General features: G+C 45.3%; 1 protein-coding gene across 1 annotated transcript in view; it reads right to left on the bottom strand.

Moving 5' to 3' along the window:
• The window catches only part of LOC147672002 (nmrA-like family domain-containing protein 1), a 54,667-nt gene extending 39,786 nt beyond the window's left edge, over positions 1-14,881 (bottom strand). The window contains exon 1 of the mRNA XM_086948060.1: positions 14,822-14,881. Coding sequence (XP_086804186.1) covers positions 14,822-14,858 — 37 coding nt within the window. The 5' untranslated portion in view covers positions 14,859-14,881. The remainder of the gene's footprint in view (positions 1-14,821) is intronic.
• Between the last annotated feature and the right edge of the window lie 5,266 nt (positions 14,882-20,147).

The raw sequence follows: 20,147 nt of genomic DNA, 5'->3' as shown, positions 1-20,147 counted from the left end.
TGGCAAAGCTTCGCGCTTCAGTAGACAACATGCATTGGGAGAAATCCGCTTGTTCAAGAGGGTTGTTTCAACTACAATAGTTCAGAGCTATAATAGCTCGACCTAAAAAAGGTACCCAACAGCCCTTTTCACTCAGTCCAAGCTCAGGCTGACCAAAATCCTTTTAATATGGATAGATCCAAACTAGGTTTTTCCTTCACACACCCTTTTGGGAGCTATGTCATCTTAACTTTCATATTGCACTGTTCACAAGGTCACCAAGAGATCTTTGAGGACCACGGATTACATTACCATTTCAATTGTTAAGAGAATGCAGCAAATTCAAAAATACTGCTAATAAACTTGCTAGCAGTACATTCTTTATAATTAGAAGCGTATAGTCCCACCTTCAACATACTGAATTAACCACAATGAGCACATACAGAACAATCCTGCACTGCCAAGGCTATCAAACCGGTGCAAAAAAAAAAAATAATAAGGGGACAGCTTGCAACTTCTGTGATCCCAATAAAATGCGATATGAGGTCAACAGTGATGCCGGTTTGAGATCCTGGGCACTGAATCAAGAGTTAAGGTGGTGAGAAATCAGTTACACCAGGGGTACTCATAGTGCGGCCCGGCAAGCCTTCCCTGGCGGACCTTGCAGATATCATACCAGAGTTTTTTTTTTTATAAAGTGTGTCTGCAACCAGAGCGCCACTCTGCAACTCTGCTGCTCTGTGGGGGCTGGGCGATTCCCGTCATAGTCCGAGTGGGGCTGCAGGGGTGCTGAGAGGTGATCAAGGCCTCATTAACAAGCCAATGGTCTATTAAAGATCTGTCAAGAGCTCGGGTGCAGCTGTGTGTGTGTGTGGGCCTGCGCCTGGAAGCTGTCACAGCCTGGGCACACCCAGTGAGGGTGAGGAGACAGAGAGGGAGAGCGAGTGGGATGGAAAGGGAGGGAGAAGGATTTACTCTCTTGTAGGATTCATTGACTCTGAATAATGTGAGTTTTATGTAAAGCGCTCTGACCCTACATTAGAATGGGCATCGCAATAATAATAGTTCATTGCAAGAGGGTGGCTATAAAGAAATGAGGGGAAGCACTGAAAGGAAATAGTGAAGGCATCCTTAGAGAAGGCGGGAAGGGGGGCAACAAAGGCTAAAGCAGACCCTGCTTAATGCTATTTCAGCATTTTCAGTAATGTGGTGCCACTGTCCCACCTGGGACAGAGTAAGGCCCGTGACCAAGGTTTGACCTCTGTGTCCCTGGGGGAATCTGGGGTGTGATGGATGGCTGTCTAGGGGGACAGCTTGCCCTTTGCGTTTGGTGTAATTACAATTCATTCCTCTTCAATTCGTGGGGAGAGCTGTTCGCAGAGATGAAGCTCTGAACCTTACTCCCGAAAAATAAGAGCAGTTGTTGAAACATCTGTTGGAGCGAGATAATACCGTTGTTGCCCTTGGGTATTTTTGCATTATACTCAACCACCAGTTTGTTAACTAGTGCTTGCCTAATCTGATGCTTAAGGATGTTTTAGCATATAAATTCAGCTTACAAGCAAAGTAAACTTTTTGACTAGCGTTCAGCCACGTCTATATCCCACAAAATTGGGGTTTAGGTACGCAAATAGATTCTCATACACATTGAAGTACCTCAGCCTGCCAGCCGTAACGCAACCCCCACTCACCATTGGCTGGAGTTGTGCACCCTCTGTGCACTGGCTAATGTAGACCCACTGCAGTACCCTACAAAGAAGTGAGTGTATTCCTGCAAAAGGTCAGTGGTTCTACTTGGAGCTATCTTTGTGACAGGGCCCGCTTTCCGATCCCATCAGGCAGCATTTTCACGAGCACATTACATAATACCTCACCGGCCGCATTTCAGAACCTGCAATTTATGATGAGCAGATTTCAGGGGGGGTGGATTTTAATGCGCATGCTCATTTTGTCCAACATTAGTATAACATTAAAAGGGCGTTGATAATATAGGAGAGACTGGAATCCCTTTATTAAAGCAGGTCTCTGATTTCCATACGGTAGGTGACTGCCAGAGCCAGCGGCAAAGGTGAAAGGGAGGACATGGAGCATCCTTAAAGCTGCAATTTAAACATGCAAAAACGAAACCTCGCATTTTCTGAATTAACGATGATCTGTAGAACGGAGACATTTATGGCAACATATATTTTTTGCATGCATGAGGAAATTATAGAAAAACATCTGTTTCTGTCCATGCATATTGCTTCTGCACTACAACATTTTTAACAAGCATTTGCAATGCAATCGTTCTCGCATTAGGAAAGTTTGAGCTATTGGTCTTGTAAATGACATTTTTTATTTATGTGTTGGTTTTGAAAATAGCAAAATTAATAGCTTTGTCATTTACAATGCCAATACTTTTTCTTTTGCAAATGTGACACCTATAGCATTTGTAATGCAACATGTTTTGTATTTATGTGACTTAGATTTATTGATATTACAAATAACAAAGGGGGAGTGGGGGTGAGTGAGGGGGAGTGGGGGTGGGTGAGGGTGGGTGAGGGTGGGTGAGGTGTGAAGGTGAGTGATGGTGTGTGAGGGTGGGCGAGGGTGTAGTCCTATTGGTTCTCCTTTTAATTTTGGCACAGTGGGATTTGAGTGCTTCTATGAGGAAATATTTCCTTTGTATTTCAACTATAGGGCATGAAATAGCAGTACAAATTACATTTTGTTTCTCTATATATCAACACTGATTGCAAGGATAGGGTCAGAGGTGCTCCGCTGTGAGGGCTGGGTCAGCAGCGCCCCTTGTGGTCAGTGAAAATATGGACAATGAAAACATGTTACTAGATGAAAACATTTTTAAAAGATATCAAGATATCACAAATCTCCAAAATGTCCAACTTGTGATACGTCATTTACATGATAGCATGATTTTAAGCTCTAAGACAGCAAAGCTAGATGGTGCACAGTCGGACCCACTCATTGGGATCTCCTCAATGTCCCCAGCTAAGGTTTGTACAGAGCACTGCTATTTAGAACTGGCCTATCAGTTAAAGCTTCCTCTGAGGATGAGACCACGGTGGCTTCAACAGATTGCTCCTGGGAAGCGGACTGAGGGTAGGCGTCCAACACGCATTCCTGGGTGGAGGGAGTTGGATGGTTCATGTTGCGATGTAGGCGAGCACGAGAGAATCCATAGCTCGATCCTTGTCAGAACTCCAACATCACTTTTTCACCCATCTGATCAGGCAAGAGGTACAGGTCTGCGGAACTGGACATAAAACTTTTCCAACAGCACTCTTGCTAAGGTCATATTCAACTAGGCTGTCTTGTCCTGTTGAGACCTTCCTAGCATTGCCAGAAATAAAGTAAGGATTAAAAATGATAAACAACACCATGTGGACAGTGTGAGGTAGCTTGCACTGCCTTGAAAGATCTACTCCCTAGCACCATGCACAGCCTCGGAATACATGTATTTGTGGCCTAGAAACACCAGAATAACTGTTGCCTAATGTAACCGTAGGGCCCATGGTGCTGACAAAATGTAGACCACACACATTCCAAAAGTATTCCCTTCGCTGGAACAGGTGTTGCTCACTAGTCTAGAGCTCACAGGTTTGAAAAGTAAGGAGAGGATTCTTTCATTTTAACACCCAAACGGGTCCAGTTAAAATGGATATCCTACCTATTCTGGGTGTTACGGACACCTAACTGCCCCCCCCCTGCCCCCCACTCCCGATTTTGTTATCTCATGATACAAATTCAACAAGATCACTTTAACACTATGGAACAACTAATCATATACTAGTGCAGGAGTTTGGTAATCAGGCACCCAATAAGCCACCGAGCCGGACCTGCAAGAGGCCTCACTGTTGCTATGAGAATGTTGAGTCAAAACAGGAAACATTTACCATTTACACAAGTACACGATGGAGGAGTGAAGTAAACAGTACCAAGAACTTAGTGGAATCCCAAAACGATGGTGCAGAAAGGGTAAAAATACAGAGACTTTATTTAAGAGATGACGGATATGTGCAATGCCCGACATCAACATTATGCCAAAAAAATACAGTTTAGCCGGACATAAATTTCTCACTTGCCTCACTGAATATAAACAACCTAGGGCCCAATTTAGGTTTAGGGGAACAGGAATTAATTATGGAAAAATTGGTAGATGTTCAAATGTGTCCGAATGAGATTTTACAAAAGGTAGATAGAGCGACAACGAAGGACGACATGCAACAACACGATACGACACCAGACTGTCAGCAAAAGCTGCAACAACTAATCAGACCTTGAAACAATATATGCAGAGTCTTCCTATTTAATTCATAGCAAACCAGAACATGCTTCATGACTGCTATCTTCCAAAAATCATTTTACCAGAGCCTGTGGCAGTACATGGAAGATCCACATAGCTGTAGTGATTCCTTTTGATATGGTGGTCAAAGCAGCCTGGCAGAAACTAACCAGGGCAAGTGCTGTTCCCAGTCACATTTGAATGGGTGAAAGAACATCTGCATTTGATGCAATAAACACCGAGGAAGCGCGGTAAGGAAACAGCTCTCAAACAACAAGCTTTGAAAAGTTTCACACGAGCCTCTAGTGACCGCTAATTACCAGGGCTTCGCCTCTGCAGAATCGGAGTCATGCAATTTGCGGATGCTAATGTCACCAGTCGCACAACAGAACAGCTTCCATGCCTGGTCACAAGACATTCGAAACAAGAATGAAATTAAAACCAGCGCAGCGCTCGTAAAACGGGTGCAGCACTGCTAAAGTATGTCCACAATATTAAAATCTTTACAGGATTTACTGCCGGCCACATCACGAGAGCTGCCTCGGCACAAACACGCTTATTTTCCCAAGTCCCGGTTCTCGTTAAAGTTGCAAACAGACTGAATGCGCAGCATTAGGCACTATATCAAAACGAGGGGACAAAAAAAAATAAACGAGACGCATGGGGAGCAGCAGCCTTCGATGTGCCGGCCGGCCAGCAGTGAATAATTAGGGGAGAGAGAGGGGAGGTGCTGGGGAACAGATGGCCATGAAGCAGGGGGCGGGGCAGCGGAACCCTTTGAAGTGGCCTGGCGGCCAATGCCAGACATCACCATTATGCCAAAACAAGCAGCTGAAAAGGAAGCCTAGCATCTGGCGGAGAGCGAGAGATAGAGAGGAGGCGGGGCGGGGAGCAGAGCCGGGGAAGTACATGCGAGTCACGGCCTGCGGCTGTGAATAAGTGACGGCGGGGCAGCGGAAGCCTTTGATGTGGCAAATGCTGCTGGCAGGGGGAAGGCTCGGGCAAGCTTGTGCACGAGGAGCTTGTCACGTGATTCGCTTCGTGAACTGTTGAAAATCCACATCGTAAAAGTCAGCTTTGTGGATGGGCGGCATTAGGTCTCTCTGCGAGACCTAAAAATCTGACATGTATTAAACGGATTCCAATATCTTATGGCAAAAGAGTGCCCTTTGGTGGGTTTAATTTTGTGGTACAGGTCCGACTTTTATTCATCAGGTCAGCAAACATACTATCGATTTCATATGAAAGTGCAACAACCCAAGGACTTTAACACCTTGTCGGCTAGGGAGATTTTTCTCCTGTGCTGTTACTCCAGATTTACCATTGTTCATGACTAGCTCAGCTAGTCACAAGCACAGCTCCAGTGTGACTCATGACGAGCTGAGCTCGTCATGAGCAGCGAATGGGTTAAGCAGTGTGTGGGAAGGGTGATGGAGTCACCATGTATTATAAGAATTAAAGTACCCTGTGATTTGCATTAAAAGGATATTGCAAGGCACCCCAGAGTACCAAGACCATATGAAGGGAGAGCAAGGGGGAGAGGCAGAGAGGCAGAGACAAGTTGTTCAAGGCTGAAAATGGCTGGTAGTGATATTGGGAGCTATACTGCAAAGCACCTGAATACTGTTTTTTCATTGGATGATTGTGTTGTGATTGAGATAACACTATCTAAATCTCACGTTTGCCCCATATCCTGGTGTTCACACAGTTCACGGAAGAGCAGATTCCTTTTGGACTTTGAGCCGTACATACCTCTATGCTTTCCCTAATCTTTTCTAAGTGTGGCATTATGCTAACCAAGGCTTAATTTGTGCTGGTGCTTTGCACCAGAATTTATGTCTCAGGGCCTGGTCTACACTGCAATGCGTGTGACAAAATGATAACGAGTACAACTGTTCACAAGCTCCGTAGGCTCACTCAAAAATATTTAGACCACAACATGGAGGGGCAGAATGGACAGAGTCCATTCTCAATAGTGTGGCGAAACCAACATGGGTAAAATTTGAAACTCTTTCCAAGGATGCATAGACTCCCTGAACATGACGATTACTTGGGGACATACTGGTATGAAATATTTGCTGTATTTTAGTATGTTCTGCCTTTGAGAAAGGGATCGTATTTCTGAAACGCGTTAGGCATTTGAACTGCTGTGTCATGTGACTCACCGTGGCTGCTCCCATGAAAATGTTTCTGTGAAAGAGTGCACTTTGCTTGGGGCAAATCTGTTTGATATATATATATATATATATAAAAATAAATAACATACATTTTCAAACGAGCTTCGACACTGCCAGTTCTTTCATTTGTGAAGTGAAATACATTTTTACAAAGCTTCACCATCATAGAACAAGATAACGAGTTTGGCAGTAGTAGTGCATGTATTAACATAATGAAAATACAGCTGGTAGGGTACAGCAACTGCAAATCGAGGTTCCCTCAGACACAAACACCAAATACAGAGTACAGGTACAGTCATAAATGAACATAGCACTTTTCCCCACATAAAGCACACAATCCCCAGTGGTATCAGCAGGACAAGATTCACTCACACAGTCTGAAGGTGTGTAATGTTTGTTTGTGTGATAGTAGTGAATGTGTGATGTTTTAAGCATGGCTACAAAAGTGTGTGTTGGTGTGGTGATGTGATCAGTTATGCATACACACAAGCCTTCATACCTAGAGCTCTCCCAAATCATCACCATCCTATAGTGTAGCCATCACACATCTACTTCAGTCCATTGGCTCGCACCCAGCACTACCAACGCACCTCACATCTGACATGCAGCACCTTTTACTATTCCAGTAATAGAACTTTCACTAAGTTCAGATGGTAGGAACAAATCAAAGGAATTGATCCAAAATCCGTTCCAAAGACCCCTTGCACCCTGCTTGTATCTCTTAAACAGGTATTGTGTAATGTGCTAAAGCGCAGTCATAGGCTTAACAGTAGACCTACACAAGTTAAGAAAAATCACACCATATTATGTGTACCAGAGATATGGTACATTTATGTTTTTCACCCAAAATGCACACTAGGAACCCATCCCAACGCAGCACTGAGGAAGTCCAGGAGCAGGCACATGTGGTCAGGTAAAGATAAGATAGCACAATACTTGACCATCCCCATACACATGCAATTACTCCATGGTCTCCTGTAAATAATGCCCTAGTCATGTAAATAATTCTCTGACACTGTTCTTCACTCACACGCCTTGCTGTACTTTTGTTCACTGTGTGGTTCTGAAATTCTGGACCCTGCTGTAATACGGGTACCGAGGTCCAACACTCGTGTCACAAAATATCGTCGCACCATTACGAATTTGGTGTCTACAGACCGGTAATGAGTAGGACATTATCCCTATACATTTGCGTCATGATTGAGTGATGCTAACGCCCTTAAATCATGGTTCCGTTCTGAACCCTCGGACTCCATTTTGTGAACGGCGTCCATCTTATGGCTTGCCCTCATATAGTCAATTGATTAAGGCAGAGTTTGATCTGAAAGGACACGTCCACCTTAGCTGACTTCCCCATGACCTGGCCAAACTGACTCCACTGCCTCCAGCCAAACCTGTTTGGGCAGCTCCTCGCCCAGTGGCCGAACAAGATAGCATCAATGCATAACATGCCATAAACAATTCACTACATACAGACCATGTTTTCTGCACACATACACCTGTCCATGTTCCTTGTTTATGGCCAGTTTTACGACGGGGAGGTGCCCGGTTTTATTGGGGTTTCATCGATATCTGATGGGAGTTCTGGGCCTGGCTGGGTCATCTATCACAAACTGGACATCTAAAATATGGGTTGGCCAACATGACTGTGCTTTTTGTTCTATTTTGGAAATATGTATATGACCGTATTGTAAACTAAAGTATTCTTGCCCGCAGCTGTTATTTTTGTATAAAAGGAGAAGGCTGGTTCTGTAAAAACGAACAGTCTCCTGAGAACTTACGACCCGTGCTGTCGTGCTTCTGGGACACATGTTACTTGGTTGCAGCCAATAAAACTCGATCTCTGACTTCAACTAGAAGACTCTTGGTTTCTGTGGTCCGGAACAGGGAGAACTCAGGTCTTCGGGTGTTATCCCCTGGCACCACCGGGTTCCTAAAAACCCGGCACCTCAACTGTACTTCTTTGTTCACTGGCTCCCTCAGTGACGTGCTGTCTGATTTGCCAAAAATAGATTTCACCTTTTTAAATAGTTCAAACACGCCCATTCGTCTGACTAATCTGCCTATCTCATGAGCAAGCTAATGCTATGGCTATATAAAAATTTCAGTAACATTTTTGTCTATAAAATATTTGCTTTAACGTGTTGCACAAATCATCCTGTCTAAAAATAACCCTACCACAATGGTACATGCAGTTGGAGGAGAATACAAAGATTGGTTTATCCAATCTCAAAATGTGGTGATCTGCAGAGTGAGGAGCCAAATTCTGAATATACATAGACACTCATTCCAAATATCATATTTATTTTTTTATCAAAGAGCATGTGGGTTATTCTCAAGGGTTGATGGAAGGGGGTGCAAGGTAAGTTGTGCCTCTATTGGTGACACAGTATCTACCTTAAATGAGTATCTGCAATTTTTGTAGCCAAAACAATCAAGGTAAGTATCAAATTTAAAACAATTACAGGGACTGTTCCTGCCTTGGTTGCTGAGCTCCGAGAGCTTTACCCTTGAATACAACTGGCGTTAAAGTAAAGCTGCCAGGGGTTGTAGCGCTGGGCGCAGTCCATCCGCAGACGTGTGCAGATGGGCTTGCCATTTGCGTGCCATTAAGGGCATGACAGAGGGCATGGCAAAGACTCAAATCGCAAATTGCACTTCAGCAATCTAACAGAGGCAGGCATTTAAAATGCACTAACTGGGGTCCAGCAACACCTCACTACACAAACTCCCCTGTGTGGTAAGAATACTGGCAAGAAATAAGATTGAAAGAAAACCTGCAAACATTTAAAAACACATGAAACAAGTATAAAGAGGTGACTAGCCTTGCAAGTATGGCAGTACAAAAACGAGCCAGGTTGACATGGAAGAGTCTACAACGAAACAAAACTCCACTGTTTCAGCTGACTAATGTGGACGTCCTCAAGAGGGGCATGACTGGAGGTGCGGCCAAGCTCCGAAGGGGGGGGGGGGGGGGAGGGGGATACTATAAACTTCAGCAATCAATGGGGGGGGGGGCGTCTAAAATGCACTAACTGGGGTCCAGCAACTCTTCCTCACTTCAAAGGCTGCCCTGTGTGGTGAGAATACTGGAAACAAATAGCAGTAATTAAAGTGTAAACAGACATAAAACCAGTAGAAAGAGGCAAATAGCCTTTCAAGTATGGTGGTACACCAGGAGCCAGGCTCCTTCTAAGATGGCATGGCAGTACCTACAAGCAAACAAAACACTGCAGTTTCAGCTGACTAATGCAGACATTTACATTACAGTCTAGTCTATGATCGTTTATGTCTAGATGAAAGTGAGGTTTGCCGGACTGCCCACCGAAACAATGAGATTGTTGGGGTTACTGCACATTGAAAGCATTAGATGTAAAGAGGTGTCATAACTACAAATTAAAGCATTTCCAATGACATCACAAAAAACTCATTGCACCATGAAAACACGAGGCGTAAGGATGTGCCATATCTACAAATACATGCATCTACAAAGGTTTCCATAGCTTGAGGGAAACTATTTCTTGTATTGAATAAGAATTTGCTTTCCAGATATCCGTGAACAACTGCACTACACGGCTGTAAATGCAACTGAGATATATAAATCATAAGCTAAGCAAGTAAAAGTCAAATTTCTTACTGAAGCAACTACACCTTAAACCACCGACCACTGTTCTGATTGCTTAACCATAGCACTTCAGCAAAAGAGACAATTTGTTTGTTACAACCCCACTTTTCAATAATGTCCAAGGTCACACCTTCAACCTAGCACTTCAGCAAAAGACAATTTATTTGTTACAACCCCACTTTTCAATAATGTCCAAGGTCACACCTTCAACCTATGTAAGTCAATAGTCAATCTCATCAAATCATGATGCTTCCAACACAACAATTAACTGTGCAATGCATGTAATAGACAACATCTTACCTGGCTATCTGATACATGCATAGCACATCAGAGTCCCAAGGACTACTCTATTTAGATGAACAGCTGCAATAAATTCAGACTTCATTTCACTGCTTGAGGGGGACTGCAGCACAATATGAATAGTGATCATTAGCTCCGCGGAAATGCCAATTTCTATCTGTACACCTGCAAAAAGATATTACTAATGAATGTCAGATGAATGTTATATTATTCAGGCACCGCTGACGACTAATCACAGGAGTTCGCACCCACTTCAAACTTTCCAAGAATTGTTTCTATAACTAAGTATTCGGAGATTTAATGCAAGTGTTGCTGTAGGTTGTTCTTAGTTGCCATGACAGCAGCGGACCTCGGGTGCTGTCCTGTGTCAGGATGGACCTTTCCAGCGTACTTCCTTACAGCGCCATCAAAAACCTATGCGGAAGGCTTTACTTAATGAAAAATAAACAGACTTAATGAGGCAATGCAGATTTTAGAGGCGACCTTGAAAACACACTTGGCAATGTAGAAAGGCGCATTGCAAACAAACCAGCTGCCAGGTAGCAACAAACCAGATGAATGACAGAGCGCAGCCCATTTCTCTCCATTGGTTGATCCAACAGCCCGGCGAAGACAATTCGGACACTAAGAAAATCAACAAACGAAATAAACAACTGCAGGCCGTGGTTTCAGTACAATGCCCATTATTTGAAATTGCCAATTTGGAACTATCGATCCAGCATAGACGGCAGTGGCCTTAAGTGGTGCACATTGCAATTAGTTCACAAGTATAATTGAAGCACTCTTCAAAATAAATTTGAAGCAAAGCACCCGGGTATTCCTACCTTCTTATCTTCTAGTTTGTGACTAAATGGATTTCGCCCATGCTTGCTCAACTCAGACGATAAATCCATCACATTCGCCCGCTGTCCTTCAAAAGGGGGGGGTCTCTTCAGAGAGGCAGCCGGCTAATCAAAAGAGCAGAGGAGCCCAACACGCCAGTCCTTCCATCACAGGCATCCTCTGAACTTCGACTCCAAGCAATGATTAAAAACCAAGAGACTCTGTACCGATGAGTAGTCCTGCAGTTCCCCCGGGGCACAAGCAGGCATCCACTTCTGTCAGGACAGCTGATTTTAGCAAAAAGACAAAAGTGGATGCCTGCTTGTGCCCCGGGGGAACTGACAGCAAAAAAAAAAAAAAAAAAACTTGCTGCCCAGCCAGAGCACGCCCCAGCAGCAGAGGGGACATGTGCGATATCCTTGCAGGAGTGTGCGACCATATGGAGCCACCAGATGGCGCTGTGCGCTCCCGCAAGGAAATCTCCAGAAGTGCACACGTCTGCATTGCACTTCTTTGCTGGAAAAGCTCTGCCGATGGCATTAGGTCTCTCCTATGCAGCGCATGCTTGCTGCATAGGCGAGACCTAATAAAAAGGAGCGCTGAAGGCCAGGTAAATATTTGAAAATAAAGGAGCAAGATTAATACTGGATGGTGTTTCACTTTTACCATGGATTTGATGGTAGTCACAATCGGATACACACCAAGGCCAATTGTTAATTTGCACTTGTGGAAATGACTAGTTTTATGAATGGAACGAGCATTTGGTATGGGATGTAGCGAGGAAAGCTATTTTTCATATTGAGAAAAAAACACAAAAACATTAAATGTGCAATTGCACAATATTTTGGTACCGACATGCATAAATATACACAATGTGCAATTAAAACTGCGAAATTGCCTCTATCTCTTGGACTTCACAATAAAATTTCAGTACTGCATAGAGGTATTTTTGTGGTGAATTAGCAAAAATAGGAATAGTGTAAATAACGGTAAACATATAACCTTTCCAGTAAAAGTAAACACAAAGGCCAGAGAGTTAGTTGGTTCTCCCAGAAACGTTAACCTATAAAGTAATCACATGTGGGCTGAGTGCAGTAATGAAAGTGTGCACCAAGAGTTCATGTCATCACTGATCTCTGTGAGGAAGGTCACTGCTGTGCTCCCTCACAAAAAGATGTTGTACAAATACAGAGCAATTATATATTCTTAACTTAATGCTAGAGTTAAAACTTTCATAAGATGCACGTTTAAGAGGAACTGGACTGGGATTTGCAATATTTGCAAGTCTGGTGACAGACATGTCTCACACCCTCCCACGATGACACTCCACCATAGGCAGAGTTCGTACTTGCTTTGCCCAGTATCCCGGGTACTGTATGTTTTAGTGACTCTTCTCTGGTGTCAGCCACCCGCAGGCGGGCTGGGTTCTACCATGCTTTTGTAGTGGTTTCTTGGAGTTTCTGAAAAAACGTAAGCTTTCCAGATACACGTGGTAATGCTGCTAGGGCAGAAAATCTCCACTGCGTCTCCCTCCTCTGGAGAGCAACCTGCTCTCTTCATTATTCTGGACCAGGGACAGTAAAGTGGGGATCGAGGTAATTAATATAGATCTCTCACAAACATAATCTGCACATCCGAAGGGTGCTATCTTACAGCTGTTAAGTTAATGCCCTGCTGCAAACAAGTTGGCAGCAAACGTAACAGTCCTATAGTGCCTTGTTGCCAGGGTAACTAGGGCTTGTTTGGCAACATGTAATAGTCGATGTGGCTCTGAAAATCCTTACGCTGGAGCTGCATTCACATTATGCAAGAGAAGACATTGTAAATACTGTTAGTCTGTATGGAAGTGCTTCGAGTATCAGCAGACCAGGAAACAAGCACAGAGATATGAACTAAATCCCCCTTTAGGCCTATTCACACAGACTAGTCAGTCTTTGCAAGAAGATAACGTCATCGTCCACTTTCCTGATCACTGTCTTAAGTCCTTACTTCACGAATCATGTCCCCTTTTAATGCATCCGTCATTTTAGCTAATTTATTCAAAAAATGTGCTTTAAATGCACTTTTGATTTTATCCTTTTCAAAGTTCACGGGGCAGGGGTACTACCTCTGATCAAAACCTAATTGAGGAAGGTTCCCTTGCTGAAATTCAGATTGGGTATTAACTCTGGTTTTCAGCAGTGCCGGTGTAGCCAATAGAGTAAGTGGGTGGAGCTGGTAAACGTGGGTGTGGCCTCCGACAAACATTTGTGCACCTGGACTTCATATTTTACAAATTAAGCATTGATGCCAACTCAAATTCACTTTTAGAATACATATACAGAAGTTTCTGCAATGTGGACACATTCCTTCATTTTCCCGAGCCTTCTAGAGACCAATGCTTAGTTCCATCCCTATCCTAATTCAGAGTAGATGATTTCTACTGTCCTAAGTTATTTTTGGACTTTAGCTTGAGGACTTTAAAGTTTATTTCTGCTTAATGAGGCGAATCTGGGTTTCCTTAAAGAATACTGAATTTTATTTGTAACCATCTGTATCTTTGTGATAGGTTTAAAAAATGTTCAATTGAATGTTAACTTCCTCTGTGCTTCATCCAGTTAACTAGGGCTTCAGCATAAGCATTTTTTTGTTATTATATTAACTGAATATCAATTTTGGAGGATAATCATAGATAGTCTTACGAAGCAAGCCTAATTCCGTTATGAAATATTTTTGGTGTATTTGATAGTTTTGTAATAATTTACTTTAAATACCTTCAATATTCCTGCCACCTTTATCTCAGAGCTTGCTAGGCATGGACCGCGGCCATGTCCAGCCCATGTTCCTGCACCCTAAACATGGCCTTAAGGCATCCCTTTCTGGCACGGAGTGCAGGGCAAACCCAAATTCCCTACTTCCAGGAGCCAAAAGCACAGACTCTAGGTAGGTCTTGGTTCACAATCTTCATGCGTACTTTAAGGCAACTGGTCATCAGCTGTGCCCAGTGTATTCCGGGTGAAGCATTGATCTCTTCGCCCCCTCACATCCTTAAACAGGATGTTAGTGGAACAAACCAAATACATCACCAGTTGTCATGGGGGATCATTCCTGGTGCGCTGCAGGTTCCCTGCTATTCATTACCCTAAGGTCAGTGGGCGGGATCGGAAGGGCACTGCGTGCCCCTACTTCTAAAAATTATTTCAGTCCGTTCCCCTACTTCTTTCAAAAAAGCATCCCGGGACGCCGGGGACAGCAAGAATAGTCCAACTTAAAAACGATTACTTTTTCTTTCAGCTTTCAGGGGCAGCTCTCTCTTCTCTGTTGAACTCCAGAGGCTGCAGCAGCCCCTCCCCGAGCTCTCACAGACTGTGACACTAATTCAACCGAACATGTAACGTTTCGTCCGCTGGGTTTAAACCACGCATAACTTCATCAGCATCCTCCAGTCCTTGCTTTTTTGGCAACAGCAAAGTGCATGCTGGAACCTGGTAGCTCAAAACGTAGAACAGCAAAAGAGAACGCACATGTCCAGAATGCAAAAACCTGTTTGGTCTCATTTAACATGGGACCGCGGGCAATTAGACAGCGTCTCTCGTTTGGAAATGAAATGGAGTCTACTTCTCTTTCGGAAAGAGTCTTTCCTAACTTTTGTCTCACCTGTGGCTCCAAACACGACAATGATGCGCTTCGACATGGTGGAAGAACAGGTAGATACTCGCCGGCAAGACTGTCGTACTGACTATACAGCGGTGTGGTTCATGGATCTGTGCCTTATAGTCTCCACGTTGCGCGTTCCCCCACTCACGCTCTTGCGTCGCAAGTGCGCGCTTCAGCTGCTATAGTAAGCCGAAGGGGCGGGACCTAAGTTACTCCCTGACGTCTTGAAGGCCTTTTGCTGATTGGATGGTGGAGTGTATGTCAGAATGATCGATGTTTTCTTCGCTGTAGGCGTGGGCACATGTTTGGAAGTATATGCATTTGATCACTTTATTTATTTAATTTGTTTGTGCAATTTTATAAAGCCTGAAGGTGTCAGAGCGCATTACAATGGGGCAGTTACATTACAAAAGAACCGTGGAACACAATAATAGATTGCAAAGAAAAACAAGCATTTACAATGCAACGGTCTCGCCTTTGCCAAAGTTAGAGCTATTGGCATTGTAAATGACAACATTTTTATTTATGTGTTGGTTTTGAAAACATATAAATAAATGGCAATGTCATTTACAATGTCAATAGCTTAATCTCTCGCAAATGCGAGACCTATTGCATTTACACCTGTCCCACACACACACACACAGAGCCACACACACACAGAGCCTCCCCACACACACACAGCCCCCCACACACACAGAGCCCCCCACACACACAGAGCCCCCCCACAGAGCCCCCCCACACACACACAGCCCTCCACATACACAGAGTCCCCCCACACACAGAGTCCACCCACACACAGCCCCCCCACACACAGAGTCCCCCCACACACACAGAGCCCCTTCACACACACACAGAGCCCACCCACACACACACAGAGCCCATCCACACACAAAGAGCCCCCATACACACAGAGCCCCCCCCCCACACACACAGAGCCCCCACACACACAGAGCCCCCCCACACACAGAGCCCCCCACACACACACAGCCCCCCCCACACACACAGAGCCCCCACACACACCGAGCCCCCCGACACACACAGCCCCCCACACACAGAGCCCCCCACACACACAGAGCCCCCCTTCCACACACACAGCCCCCCCATACACACAGCCCCCCCACACACACAGAGCGCCCCCCACACACACAGAGCCCCCCCACACGCAGAGCCCAACCACACACAGAGGCCCCCCCCACACACACACACTGTTTATCTGTGATTCAGTTTGTACCATCCTAAAATTCGCAAATAGTGACACCACTGTCAAGGGAGGAGGTCTGAAGAGGCAGGTAGGTACACCACTAGTGGTGACTGATGAGAAAGAAACACAAGATGGTTCTCAAAAGGAAAAATACATGAAGGTTGGCTGACGAGAAACATGTTTAACACTTCCCATGCTCGTGACAGAACCGTTCCGTCATGAGCCTCGGGTGGACTGTGCTGGTGACGGAACGCCTCCGTCACGGCCTTCACGCCGCGCCTGCGCGGCGCGAATTCCGCGCCTGCGCTAACGTTCTCTAGCGCGGGTGGGGCCACGACGGAACAGTTCCGTCACAAGCCCAGCTCACCCGCGTGCCGTGACGGAGCGGATCCGCCACAAGCACGGGACCGCAGCGCAGCCCCCCCACCCCCTTAGCACTGCAGCGGAATAGCCGCCGCAGTGAAGGGGTTAAAGAGGTTTCGCATTTAAAATATAGTGTAAATGGAGGTTAACAAATGAGGATGTAAGCAGGGAAGTAAAACCAAACAAAATGGTGGGTGGAATGGACAATAGCATCCATAACCTACGTCAACGTTTATTTATTTATTTTGAGAGTTTTATATAGCGCGAACAAGATCTTTGCAGATATCAGAGCGCTTTACAACAAGGGGGAATAAAAACAAGAGAGCAATTAACAAGCTTTTGAGCGACAGATAGTTGAGGTAGTAAATGGGTAGTAAAAATAAAGTAGATAAAAGAGGGAGCATACACAATCAGTTAAACAATAATACAAATAGTCAATCTGATAAACAAGTATTACAAATAGTCAGGAGTCTCAAAAAGTTCCAAAGTTAGGTACATGTTCAGGTGAATTTAGCCATAATAGATTTACATTATGATACAGGACTGGTCAAAGCCCGAGATTTGAAGGGGGACTAACAACCATAAGGTTCCTCAGGACTGAGGTACAGAAAGAGGCAGAGAGCACAAGGGGAAGGGGCAGGTCGGAAGGTGCACCCTTTCCTGCCCGGAAGTCAATCCCGCTCCCAGCTCACCTGCTCGGGGGTATCCTTCTCGCTCACGGTGGCCAGCGGAGTCCTAGGAGACGTCATGTTTGCGGTGGACCCTGAGTGGGTCTCCGGTGCTGGGGGTGCAATACGGGCCCTGATTCAGTCCCTCATGGCGGTGCCACCTCCCTCTCACCGCGGCCATCACTGCTGGCCTCTGCGTGCCGCTCCCACAGGTGTCCGCGCGCTCGCCCTCCACCGCCGGCGCGCGACCAGGCTCGTGCACTGCCCCGCAGCTCGAGCACATGCTCCTGTTGGACCACGGCCACCTCCCAGCCTCCCCAACATGGCTGCCCGCCCCTCCCCCCCACACACACACACACACTTCGGCAACTTTTGAGACCTCGGCCCACTTCGTCTATTTCCGGCACATGTCGGTTACTGAGTCTTTTTGATTGTTTCCGGTTAAGTTCGGGTCGCTCTTAAAAAGTGTAAAAGATTTCGGCAATTTACGGCACAACTTGAGAACAGAAAAAAACAACAAGCTTGGGTGACATCACCCCTCAACGCTCCTCACAGACTCCGAGTTATGGTAAGGACTGTTGACATTCATCATTACAGATACAAGGGCGCAAATATGAAGTCATCTTCAGGCAGAGCGGCGCTTCTGCCCGCAATGACGGGAGCCTCTGTTCCCCGTAGCTGTGCGCCCCACGTGGCCCTCCACCCCTCAGCTCGCCCTGCCCCGGTATTTCCCTGCACACTATGATCAGGTTCTTCCACTCCACGTCGCATTCCTGCTAATGCTCTTGTTACCGGAGAAGTTGAGGCTCAGGGAAGCCATCTCGGACCACAGGGTGTGCTCAGCCCCGCAGCCCCTCCATGCACCGGTACTCGCCTGCTGTGCCTACGATGTGTGCGTGTGTTACCTCAGTGCTGAGAGGCAATGGCTAGCATGAGGCAGGGGTGGAGTGGGTCCCTGGCATTTCCGAGAGGAGGCACGGACAGTGGACGGGCGGGAGGGAGAAGGCACGGACAACGGCTTGGAGTGCAGGGTACAAACAAGACACAACAACGGGAAGGGGAGGATAGACAACATGGACAACAGGGAGGAGGCGGGAACAAATGGATCGCTGACAATGAGAGGAGGGCGGGAGGATGGAAAACGCAGACAATGAGGGGTGTAACTCCTCGGCGAGAGGGAGGGTGTGGGGGGCGGGACTTAAAAAAAGAGACAGAAACGCCCACGGATCGCATCAAGCCGGGGAAAAGAGTAATTTACACACATCTCTTCCAATGGCTAGCCTCCATTTATGGAGCTAGCCAATGGAAGAGAGAGGCGGGTTAAAGCCCCATACTAGAGATCAAAAGATTTCGCCTGCGTGACACTGCGACTAAAAATTAAGGTTACATAGACACAAATTCCGATAAAGTACGCAGGAGAGAGGAATATACAGGCAAATATACAACATTTTACAATGAGGAGCGAACTTCCAAGAGGGGCCGTGTAGAACATCATTTCAATAGTCCAAATATAGTTGAACTGAGTAGTTATATTCACTAGGTGATTCACCAACAGGAGGAGTACCTCTTCAGTCCGGAGTCCAACAGGCAACTGCAGAAACCCATCGAACACCAGACAGAAGAAGACTCCAAACATTCAAAGGACAACATTCTGCAACAGGAATACATTCCAAGTTGTACAACACAGGAATCAGTAACATTACATTTTCAATACAAATAGAAATACATCACCTTACTCTTTTTATAAAGGACCAAAAAAAAAAATATCTAATAAATTCATTATATCTCGCAGGAGTTCTCCGAGCTCTCCCACTCCGGCTGTAAGAAGCAATAGATGAATTAGACATACATGAATTTTCACTATTGTGATTGTTTTTAGTTTGTAACCAGTGTGTCCAACCACAATTTTCCTGACTAGACCTGTTTTTCACTTTATTAACCAAACTGGCTTGATCATCTGACATTTTTACCACTTGTCTGAAATTCCACCAACCCTTCTCCCCCAAAAACACAGCTCCTTTACACACTTTAACCACTTGAACTGGGTTTGTAAAAATAAAGTTACCCTTCGAAAACTTAAAAGGTTTTTTAATCATCACCCAGTCTCCAATTGAAATTTGCACATCTTTCAAACTGCTTTTTCTATCGAAATTTCTTTTCATCATTTCTTGTTTATGCTTAACTGTATTTGACAATTCAAGGCATCATACCTTTTATCCCCAGGATTCCTCCTGTCCAACCAGGAAGGGAATACGTTTGAATGTACTTTCCTCCCTCTTAACAATTCAAAAGGTGTAACCAAGGTTGTACAATGTGGGGAAGTATTGTCATTCCAAATTTTCTCTTCCAAAAACTTTCCCACATCCAACCCAGAAGCAATAGGCTTTTGAATATCTTATTTCATAATTTTATTACCGCGTTCCACCAATCCATTAGAAGATGGGGAGTAGAGCGCAACTAAGTTGTTTATAAGCATGGGCGGAAAATCCGTTACGCTCGCGGATTTTGCGGATTTTCGGGAAATCCGCAATCCGCGAGATTTGCGGATTTCCCGCAAAATCCGCAAATTCGCACGCAGCGGATTTTTTTGGCGGCGCGCGGCGTTGGTGATACAATTTTTGCGGCGTGCGGCGTTTATCATCGTTTGCCGAGTTGTTTTTTTCGATAGTTTGCGAGTGCTGCGCCATTTTGGATCTTGCTGTGTGATCCCGCGGGAAATGGCGAGCGCGATTACGTCATCGCGGCTTGCCAGCGATAGTTTGTCAACGTGAGTACGGCGAGATCATGTCTCGCGGTACTTCGCAATTGCGAGATTTGAGATGCGGCGAGCGAAAATATAAATTTGCAATTCTGCACAAGAAATCCACCAGCAAGCAGCATAAACCTTCTAGAAATGATGATTTTTATGTGAATAACTCCTTAGTTTGACATTTGCCTGCACTTTTTTAGCGAGGAGTCCATTTTGGGGAGGGGGGCAGGGGGGTGGGAGGAAGGAAGTGCCCCACAGTCTTCAACTTCCTGTTCCTGTTCAGCAGGCTCCTCCCAGTGCTTTGTCCATCTCCTGGTCACTTTTCATTAGGATCTGGAGCTGGAA

Source organism: Lissotriton vulgaris, unplaced genomic scaffold (genome assembly GCF_964263255.1).
Source record: "Lissotriton vulgaris unplaced genomic scaffold, aLisVul1.2 SCAFFOLD_764, whole genome shotgun sequence".
Lineage (NCBI taxonomy): Eukaryota > Metazoa > Chordata > Amphibia > Caudata > Salamandridae > Lissotriton > Lissotriton vulgaris.
Note: the sequence above shows the minus strand (reverse complement) of the source record. Positions and strands in the feature narration are given on the sequence as shown.